Source organism: Penaeus vannamei, chromosome 9 (assembly GCF_042767895.1).
Source record: "Penaeus vannamei isolate JL-2024 chromosome 9, ASM4276789v1, whole genome shotgun sequence".
Taxonomy (NCBI): Eukaryota; Metazoa; Arthropoda; class Malacostraca; order Decapoda; family Penaeidae; genus Penaeus; species Penaeus vannamei.
Genome location: NC_091557.1, coordinates 11,987,132 through 11,998,169, shown reverse-complemented (window position 1 = coordinate 11,998,169; position 11,038 = coordinate 11,987,132). Strand labels below are relative to the sequence as shown.

The 11,038-nt window shown below is 48.2% G+C and overlaps 1 protein-coding gene across 1 annotated transcript; it reads left to right on the top strand.

The window, feature by feature from the left end:
* Positions 1-5,911: 5,911 nt before the first annotated feature.
* On the top strand, positions 5,912-7,090 carry LOC138862527 (uncharacterized). The gene has a single exon (XM_070124927.1). The coding sequence runs from the start codon at positions 5,912-5,914 to the stop codon at positions 7,088-7,090; it is 1,179 nt and encodes a 392-aa protein (XP_069981028.1).
* Positions 7,091-11,038: the final 3,948 nt, after the last annotated feature.

Below are 11,038 nucleotides of genomic sequence, written 5' to 3'. Positions count from 1 at the left end.
CGATGCCTAAGCGCCTCGCGACCGACTCCACTCGTTTTCATTGTATTTCATACCATTTCTCTTTAAGCTTTTGGAAACGACGCGCGACTACGCTTCCGCCATCTTTTAGCGTTATGGAGGTTCGTAAGAGAGAACAGTAGATAGTTCTGTCATGCAGTCGCGGCGATCGGTGAACCCAACAAACAACATTTAGGTACGAATACGGAACGTCGAGGGTGAAATCGTTGTGATCCATCAACCTTCCATGCTACCTCTGCTCCTGACCAATGAAAACCTCCCTTGCCCTGCCTACGGAGTTTCTGATTGGCCAGTCTTGGAGATTCCTCCTATGGGAGAGGGTTAAAGAAGGGCCAAGGTGAGTCTGAAAAGTCGAAGTTGAATTTCCGTCTCGGGAAGGAACACCATTTTTCGCTGAATAAGTCGATACTACTGGAAACTTTGCACAAAACAACTGCAAGAATAATGTGTCACAAATAGTACTTGCACCAAACCCCAACTTGACTGCCCATTAGATTTTCATTGTAAGTAAACAAGCCGACAAAGTCGAGAGTTCGAACAAAGAGATTACACCAGACAAAAACTCAAGAGTCCTGGCAGCGTTCGTCTGCTGCGGTTTTTCTCCTCTGTGTTTGTTCATTTGTGAATCCAGAGCATTTGCGAACTTTTCTTCTTGCGGGGACTTGCGTAAATATTGTTAACCAGTATCGGTCGAAAGAGATCAGGGTCGCTCGTCGTTCCGTGTGTCATTTGCAAGGAAATTCCGCCTCTGCTGTTGGCGGGAAGAACAAACAAGCAGCGGGTTCCCGAGGCGACTCTCCCTCACACGGCCTTTGTCCCGATGTTTTGAGTCCAACCGCGGCTGCTGTTGCTGAGAACTTAGCTTGCTTCTTCTTTGCCGAAAATAATCTTGAGAGTTTTCTATTTGCCTCTTTTCCGCAGACGAGAGAAAGAAGAGGAAGAATACGCAAGTCTGTGATAGACCTGGAAGTATAATTACGAAAGTCGTGGCATGCATAGACCGAAAACTTGATGCAAGGCAAGATTAATTACCTGGAGCTTAGCGAAGTCTATAAGCTGGCATATTAAAGTTTCTATCAGACGTGGCGGGCCGATGGGGTCACCAATCTGGGCGTGGCAGATTCATTGCCTTGGAAGTAAGCTAGGCTACTGCCTCGGACGTGCAAGGAGCCAGCGCTCAGTGCATACCAAGTTCAAGAAAAGTACAATAGGGTCGTGAGACTAGCCTCGTAAGAGGTATGTCAGATGGGGTTCCTACCTTTAACAAGTATAACCCTAGTCGGTGTGATGCCTGAATACCTTTTATCTCCGTCGTATCCAACATATTCCTGTTGCAACCAGGTCTGAGGACACCGGCAGAGCGCAGGATCAAGTAGAACCCAACTTGCGCAACAAAGAAAGCTAGCAGACGCGTAAGAGAGCTTAGATAATGACCTGGGAAACTCACTTATTCGCCCACACGCTGTCTGCTCACGTCGTAGGTTTTGTTGCTTGAAATTACTCCTACTCGGTTAGGATTCTCTCGGCGACGACCGAAACATTCATCAGCTGATTCTATGACCTTGACCAGCCGGGCGTGATGTCAGACCATGCACGAAGTACTTTTAGGGTCTATTGGTACTCAAACGGACTATGATTATCAAATGTTTAGGGTGTACTATTATCTGTTACTTGGGTTGGACGTAAAATGTACAAATGCCGGATATCCTAGACTTTTGGTGAGGCCCTCGATTGATTGCCGGCATATTTTACCTGTCTTTGGTACCCCTCCATAGTCGGCTGGGGTCTTACACGTATTTAAAGGTCTAGCAGAGTGCCACGTTTCGAGTGGCTCTGTCTCGAGTACAAGTGGGTCTTGGCACAAGTGCTGCGTAATGGCGTACCAAGTTCTTTAACAGCATCTCGGTGTTTGTTCAGTCCCTAGTACGTCCGGTAGCGGCTTTCTGTGTGCTATGTCCATCAAGAGTCTCTGGTGGCGAGGAAGAATGACAACAGTGTGCTGGTAATCGAGTGGGTGGGAGGGCGAAGGGGAGGAGGAGAGGGGAGGAAGAGTGTGTGCATGTTCCTCCGGAAGTCATGCACTTTGACTGTGTTAAAATCCACTCCCAGAACTCATAATTCAATAGGGAGATGTTCCCTAAGAGTCAAGTTAACGATCGCGATTATCTGAAAGGAGAGGGACCGGATGGGGATGAGGAACGGGCAAGACTTCAGTGCCTCGTCACAAGACAGCTCGGCGTGACTCACAACCACTCTCGTCTCGCTCTCGACTTCGCAACCTCTAGACAAATCACTGCTTATATAAGCGCGCCTGTGCACATATACGCACACATACACAGAAACATTCAAAAACGCACACGAATACAATTACCCCGTTGTTTATAAACAGTCTCCCCATCCGCAGGTAGAGATGAGGGACGGATAGCACTGGCGTGGTACGAAAGTTTGATGCTTTTTTTCTGTCCTCTTTGTTTGACAGGAATGTTTGTAGTGGCCTTTTTTTTGTTTTCTTTGTCCCTCTACCTTTGTCCTGTTACAGACCCTGTAACACAAATGACTCCCAGCGCGTTTAGTCTCGCCCTATTCTTTATAATCATCACTGCCACGTCTACAAGGTACGTCTACAAACCAGGCCTGGCCACTCGTCACTTCCCCTCGATTTGTGGCTCGTGATACAGTTTGCCTCGCCTTTTGTTCCTTTTATTCCTCCACGGGTAATTTTATTCCCTGGTTGAATTATTCAGCTGTCTTTATGGGTACTTTTTTATTGGAATTATTCCCTATAAAGCCATCACTCTCTCTCTCCCTCTATGTTCCTTTCTCTCTCTCTCTCTCTCTCTCTCTCTCTCTCTCTCTCTCTCTCTCTCTCTCTCTCTCTATATATATATATATATATATATATATATATATATATATATATATATATATATGTATATATATGTATATATATGTATATATATATGTATATATATATATATATATATGTATATATATATATATATATATATATATATATATATATATATATATATATATATATATACCTTTCCCTCTTTCGCTTAGCTTTATATCGGAATTAATGCCATTAATCACCAGATGTCACCCATACGTGAATCATGAAAGCGAGTGGGAAAGTGGGACTCGATCAGATTAAATAACGCGGAGGTTCTCTAAATACTGCGTGCTGACACCAGGATTATTATACCCAGCATCGGAGTGACGGAATGCAAGATGCCTGAGCAAGACGGTTTTATAAATATTCATGTATTGGCTAACAGCGAGAACATTGACGTGTTTGGTTTCAGCTGACGGAGTAGACGGCGTAAAGCGCGTTACATGGCGTAGGTGCAGCATCTCCAGTGTGTCACGTTTAAAGGTCAGAGGATTAAGGACAACGGAAGGTCCTGTTACAACTCGGGAACAAGTGGCGGCGGAGGTCAGACGACTGGGCGAGTGTGAGGTCGCATGTTCGGTTCGTACCTTAGTGCTGCTTACGTCACCAGTCTAGCTGCCAGCTACAAGATGCCTCGCGCAGACGGCGACAGTCGTGGCGGGTACAGAAAATATGTGATGAAGCGGGAGTGGACAAAGAGAGTATAGAAAAGTGTGCGGAGTAAACAGTCTTGACAGAGGAGCATACACACAACACTGAAGACATCAATGTGCGGCACTAAAGCAGTGTGAAGGAGGTTTACTTGCGGTGACTGACTACGTGCAAGCATTCATATTCGCGCGTGGAAGACAGATAGATCGGAGAGAGAGAGAGAGAGAGAGAGAGAGAGAGAGAGAGAGAGAGAGAGAGAGAGAGAGAGAGAGAGAGAGAGAGAGAGAGACAGAGAGACAGAGAGAGAGAAGGCGCCTGTGGGATACGTCGTGTTATGAATATCTTGCGATACAGATTGCACATTTTCTTGAGTCACCCCAGCCGATGGAGTTTATGCAGAGCGAGACGTTTCACCAAGGTCTGAATTAAGAAATGCAATCAAAAATGACAGCGCCGACATACGTGCCGGGACAGACGGGGGGAAGGGGGGACTCACGGGGGGCTCGGGTAAGGTTGAGCTGCGTCATGGCTCCTCCTCCACCCACCACCTGTGTTGCTGCTCCTTGACGACCTTCTGACGTAACGCTCATTCATCAGGTTTTGCGTCATAGGCTCGCGAACCGCGTCACGGCCTCGTCGGGCCGCGCCGAGCAACAGAGCCCCGAGGAAAGCGAGGTGACCTAAGGTGAAGATAATATGACATATTCCTTGGGCTGACAGAACACTTGAACAGGCCGAATGGAAAACGTATCTTGAATGCTTTAATTTGGTTCAGGTATTATTAAAACCTTCCAGAACTTCCACAACATATTTTGCTGTTTATTTTGTATAGAGAAAGATCGCAGTTACAGCCATTAGCGATGATAAATTCACAAAATTCACCAGCGAGCCGCACAGCGTGAACCTGCGTAAAACAACTCTCAATTAACAGCATTCGGATTACTATAAACAAAAGAGAAAGCCCCCTTCAATCTAGAAATATAGTATGACGCGCACGGCAAATAATTAAAACGAAAAATAACAATAAAAGAATGGACTCAAAAGAGTAAAACCAGTGACATGACATAATTCAACAAAAAAGTCGCGAACAAACAAATTTGCAACAATCTGCCCCGCTAAATAACAAATCACAAAAGTCACTTTACGTCAATATCCCCGCATCCCATCTGCAGCCAAGCTCGCCTAACGTCATAACACGAGCTGCGTGGATTGGAGGACGACGTCGCTCTAGCTGGACGAGCTCGGATAAGTGAGGAGCATTTGTCGAGATCGTGCTGGGCATCCGCTCTGCATCATCTTTATGTTTAATCGCATTCATGAATAAACTACGCTCCAACGTCGGCTTCGGGTGCGTACGAGGGTGGGGGAAGAATGTGTTGGCACCGACGCTCCTCAGAAGACACTCCACTTGGCACCGGCGAGTCGCGCGTGCTGGTGCCGGGACGCGATGCCACTCTATCACGGGGCTCACTTCATCACATCATTTGCAAAGTGACAAACAAGCAAACCGGACGCATAGACCCACGCCCGCCCATATCCACCTAGACTAGACATCACACCTGTACGCCCCCAAGGTCAAACATGGGCGTGCACTCCATCACTCACGCATGGGCGTATTCCCTCCATACTCTCCCACGTAGAGCAATGCTGTACGTACACGGCCGCTCCTCTCGCCTCCGCTGCCATGGGCGTAACCCCTGCCTGCGCCCCGCCCGCCTCTCACGCAGAGAATGAATAACTAAACGATGGATAACCGGGGCGAGAAGAAGGAAGAGAGAAACACTCAGAAAATGGTCGAGAGCAAGAGTAAAATAACAAGACCATAAGTATTAAGAAGATAGTTTCGTAATTATGATGAAAAGTATATTAGTGGATATTATGGCGCTGATATTACCAAATACATCTCGGAAAATACATACATCTAGTAAAGTTATCACAAGTTATATATGGCAATTTACGCTTTCATAATAGTAATTTCACCCTGACTTGACTATATGCTTTATGGATATGCGTTGGTCATGTTTTTTTAATGTGGTCTTAGTCATTCATAAAACATACTATTAGTTATTTGGTCATCCATCTTGTTAGCGAAGCGAAGGGGAAATGTACTGGGCAAGGGGGAATGTACTGGGTAAGGAGAAATGTACTGGGCAAGGAGAAATATACTGGGCAAGAGGAAATGTACTGGGCAAGGGGAAATGTACTGGGCAAGGAGAAATATACTGGGCAAGAGGAAATGTACTAGGCAAGGGGAAATGTACTGGGCAAGGAGAAATATACTGGGCAAGGGGGAATGTACTGGGCAGGGGAAATGTACTGGGCAAGAGGAAATGTACTGGGTAAGGGGAAATGTACTGGGCAAGAGGATATATACTGGGCAAGAGGAAATGTACTGGGCAAGGAGAAATGTACTGGGCAAGGAGAAATGTACTGGGTAAGGGGAAATGTACTGGGCAAGAGGATATATACTGGGCAAGAGGAAATGTACTGGGCAAGGGGAAATGTACTGGGCAAGAGGATATATACTGGGCAAGAGGAAATGTACTGGGCAAGGGGAAATGTACTGGGCAAGAGGATATATACTGGGCAAGAGGAAATGTACTGGGCAAGGGGAAATGTACTGGGCAAGGAGAAATGTACTGGGCAAGGAGAAATGTATTGGGTAAGGGGAAATGTACTGGGCAAGAGGATATATACTGGGCAAGAGGAAATGTACTGGGCAAGGGGAAATGTACTGGGCAAGGAGAAATGTACTGGGCAAGAGGAAATGTACTGGGCAAGGAGAAATGTACTGGGCAAGAGGAAATGTACTGGGCAAGAGGAAATGTACTGGGCAAGAGGAAATGTACTGGGCAAGGAGAAATGTACTGGACAAGGAGAAATGTACTGGGCAAGAGGAAATGTACTGGGCAAGAAGAAATGTACTGGGCAAGGAGAAACGTACTGAACAAGGAGAAATTGTATTGGGTAAGAGGAAATGTACTAGGCAAGGGGAAATGTACTGGGCAAGGAGAAATATACTGGGCAAGAGGAAATGTACTAGGCAAGGGGAAATGTACTGGGCAAGGGGAAATGTACTGGGCAAGGAGAAATATACTGGGCAAGAGGAAAAGTACTAGGCAAGGGGAAATGTACTGGGCAAGAGGAAATGTACTGGGCAAGGGGAAATATACTGGGCAAGGAGAAATGTACTGGGCAAGAGGAAAAGTACTGGGCAAGGGGAAATATACTGGGCAAGGGGAAATGTACTGGGCAAGGGGAAATGTTCTGGGCAAGAGGAAATGTACTGGGCAAGGAGAAATGTACTGGGCAAGGAGAAATGTACTGGGCAAGGAGAAATGTACTGGGCAAGGAGAAATGTACTGGGCAAGGAGAAATGTACTGGGCAAGAGGAAATGTACTGGGCAAGGAGAAATGTATTGGGTAAGGGGAAATGTACTGGGCAAGAGGATATATACTGGGCAAGAGGAAATGTACTGGGCAAGGATAAATGTACTGGGCAAGGATAAATGTACTGGGCAAGGATAAATGTACTGGGCAAGGAGAAATGTACTGGGCAAGGAGAAATGTACTGGGCAAGGAGAAATGTACTGGGCAAGAGGAAATGTACTGGGCAAGGAAAAATGTACTGGGCAAGGAGAAATGTACTGGGCAAGGAGAAATGTACTGGGCAAGAGGAAAAGTACTGGACAAGGGGAAACGTACTGGGCAAGGAGGAATGTACTGGGCAAGGGGAAATATACTGGGCAAGAGGAAAAGTACTGGGCAAGGGGAAACGTACTGGGCAAGGAGGAATGTACTGGGCAAGGGGAAATGTACTGTGCAAGGGGAAATGTACTAGGCAAGGGGGAATGTACTGGGCAAGGGGAAATGTATTGGGCAAGGGGAAATATATTGGGTAAGAGGAAATGTACTGGGCAAGGGGAAATGTATTGGACAAGGAGAAATGTACTGGGCAAGAGGAAATGTACTGGGCAAGGCGAAAGTTGAACACCACTGCCAGCATTAGCGAGGGTCAGTGCCAACATTTTCTCATGGGAAACGAAAGGGAAATGGCAAACGAAAGATGACGAAGCACAAAAGCAAGAATATTTGTCGAACAAGCAGATCAATTCTATGAATGTTTGTGCAGGAATCTATTTATATTGCAGTGTATGGACGTGTGCGAGTGGCAGATTTACGGCACAGCTAAGGTGATAATTCATTTGTTTCCTCCAAAGTATAACCAGAACTCGCCCAACTCTCGAGTAATTATGTTGATGGACGAGACGTACGAGCGTAAAACATCTTGTAGACCAACTGCCTTGACAGATTTATAGATCGAACTTACAAACCCCCCAAAAGAAGTCAGAGATCAATCACGATTTCCTCCGATCTTCAGAACAAGAAAGTAAAAGTTAACCAAGAAGAGGAAGGTCGGAGGTAAATAGTATATTAAAACAACTGACCGAGGATCAAGGTGAGGTGACGAGACCCCTTAACCCGGGAAGTCCAGACTAGTTCCCGCGTAAAGTTTAAAGGGACGAGATGCAAACAGTTACACGGTCAAAAAGCGCGCGCATGGCGAGGCGGCGGAGGAGCTGGGGGGCGGGGAGAGGGAGGGGGGCTGCACTAGGATGTTGACCAGGATATGATGGGATGGGATGCTCTAACAGGATATTTGCTTCTAATAATGGCGAGAGTGGAGGCATGCCGCACTGGCCTGTTACTTGCAAAGTGTGTGTGTGTGTGTGTGTGTGTGTGTGTGTGTGTGTGTGTGTGTGTGTGTGTGTGTGTGTGTGTGTGTGTGTGAGAGAGAGAGAGAGAGAGAGAGAGAGAGAGAGAGAGAGAGAGAGAGAGAGAGAGAGAGAGAGAGAGAGAGAGAGAGCATGAGAGAGCGAGAGCGTGAGACGGCCGGATGGAGTGTGTCTGTGACCTTGTTCAGGGGGCGTGTGTGTATGTGCGTGTGTTTGTGTGCATGTGAACGGCCGTGTACGTGCACATGCTTGTGTGTGCATGTGAGTAAAGGAAACCTCTTAAGTGATTATGAATGAGCATGGATGTTGCGTCGCTATACTAAAGGGTTCTTGCCAATATGCGTTTATGATGTCATGCATGTGGATATAGTTTGTGGAAGTGGGTGTGTGTGCATGAACGAATGTCTTTTTTGCCAGTGTGTTTACAAAGGAATGCATGAATATGTTTTTCTTTCTTTTTTCTGATTCTGACGAGAGTGCATATTTGCTTGAGGATTAAGCTGTGAATAAAGTCTTGTGCATTTGTTGGAGAAATATTTTATTAATCCGTCTTTCCCTTATTTATTCATCTGGTGACTTATTTCTTTTTTATTTATTTATTTTCATGATCAGAGAGGGCGTACACATATTTGGCTTTACTGCTTTTTCTTGACGATAAAATTCAATGAATAACTAAGGATTATTTGCACATTCAACATCAACCCACATCCTGCATTAGCGATTACAGTAACTCCTCCGCCCACCCGCCCACCCGCCCCCGTCCCCCACGCATGCACTGTTTTTATCCCGCCCACACCCCACAGTCTCCACCTATGCTTCATTATCTCGCCCACACTCAACCCCCGCCCACCCCCACCCCCACCCACAACACCGCCCTTCCGCTTACGCCCACGGCATCGTAACAGAGACTGCATCTCTTATCCAATGCCGTCGTAATAGCGGGAGTTCATATCCAAGAGGGATAAAAAGGATGCCGCTCCCCCGCCACCACTTCCTCCTAGCCCCCTCCCTTCCCCCTTTCTCTCTCTCTCGCTCTCTCTTCACCCTCCCCACCCCCTCCCCGCTTGCCTCCTCTCTGCCCTGCTCCCCTTGCCCAAGCCCTCTTCCTCCTTCTTCTCCCAAGCCCCTGCTCACTCTTCCTCCTCCCCTCCCTCTCCCTCCTTCCCCAACACTTTCTCCCCCTTTTCCTTCTCTCTCCCCTTCTCCCACTCCCTCTCCTCCTTTTCCCTTCTCTTCTTTCTCCTCCTCTCTTCCCCCTCCCCTCCCTCTCCTCCCTCTTCCTCTCTCCCCTTCCCTCAGTTCCTCTCCTCCCTCCTCCCTCCTCCTTCTTTCCCCTTTCCTCTTTTATTCTTCCTCCTTCCCATTTCCTCCACTTGCTCTCTTCCCTCTTCCTCTTCCCTTGTCCCCTTCCCCAAGTTCTTTCCTCTCTCTTCCTCCTCCTCTCTCCCGTTCCCCACATCCTTTCCTCTCTCTTCCTCCTTCTCTACCTTTTCCTTCTCCCTTCTCCCACACCTCCTATCTTCCTCCTCCTCACTCCCTTCCCTCACTTCCTCTCCTCCTTCTTACTCCCGCTCTCCCTTTTCCTCTTTTCTTCTTCCTTCTTCCACCCTTCCTTCCCATTTCCTCACGCCCTCTCTTCCCTCTTCCTCTTCCCCTCTCCCCCCTTTCCCCAAGCTCTTTTCTCTCTCTTCCTCCTTCTCTCCCTTTTCCTTCTCCCGTCCCCCACAACTCCTATCTTCCTCGTCCTCTCTCCCCTTCCCCCACTCCCTCTCCTCCCTCTTCTATCTCCTCACACCCTTCCATCCCCTTCCCCCAAGTCCTCTCCCCTCTCTTCCTTCTCTTTATTCTTCCTCCCTTCTTCCTCCTCTTTACCCTTCCTCTCTTTTCCTCCTCCTCTCTCCCGTTCCCCACATCCTTTTTTCTCCTCTACTTCCTTCCTTCCCTTTTCCTTCCCCTTCCCCCACACCTCCTATCTTCCTCCTCCTCTCTCCCCTTCCCCTAGGCCCTCTCCTCTCTTCTTCTTCCTCCCCCCCCCCTCCTCTCTCTTCCTCCTCCTCCTACCCTTCCCTCAAGCTCTCTCCTCTCTCATCCTCATCCTCCCGCCCTTCCCCGAAGCTCTCTCCTCTCTCTTCCTCCCTCTTCCATCTTCTTCCCCCACACCCTCTCCTATCTTCCTTCTCCTCCCTCCCTCTCTTCCTCCCTCTTCCATCTCCTTCTCCCACACCCTCTCCTATCTTCCTCCTCCTCCCTCCCTCCCTCCCTCCCCCCCTCCTTCCTCCCTCTTCCATCTCCTTCCCCCACACCCTCTCCTATCTTCCTCCTCCCTCCTCCCTTCCCTCCCTCTTCCATCTCCTTCCCCACACACCCTCTCCTATCTTCCTCCTCCTCCCTCTTCCATCTCCTTCCCCCACACCCTCTCCCATCTTCCTCCTTCCTCCCTCCCTCCCTCCCTTCCTCCTCTACCATCTCCTTCCCCACACCCTCTCCTATCTTCCTCCAGCTCCCTCCCTTCCTCCCTCTTCCATCTCCTTCCCCCACACCCTCTCCTATCTTCCTCCTCCTCCCTCCCTCCCCCTTCCTCCCTCTTCCATCTCCTTCCCCCCCTCTCGTATCTTCCTCCTCCTCCTCCCTCCCTTCCTCCATCTCCTTCCCCCACACCCTCTCCTTTCTTCCTCCTCCCTCCCTCCCTTCCTCCCTCTTCCATCTCCTTCCCCCACACCCTCTCGTATCTTCCTCCCTC

Bases quoted from the DNA above. Each gene is read 5' to 3' on its own strand.
- LOC138862527 (XM_070124927.1), top strand. From the start codon at position 5,912: ATGTACTGGGCAAGAGGATATATACTGGGCAAGAGGAAATGTACTGGG.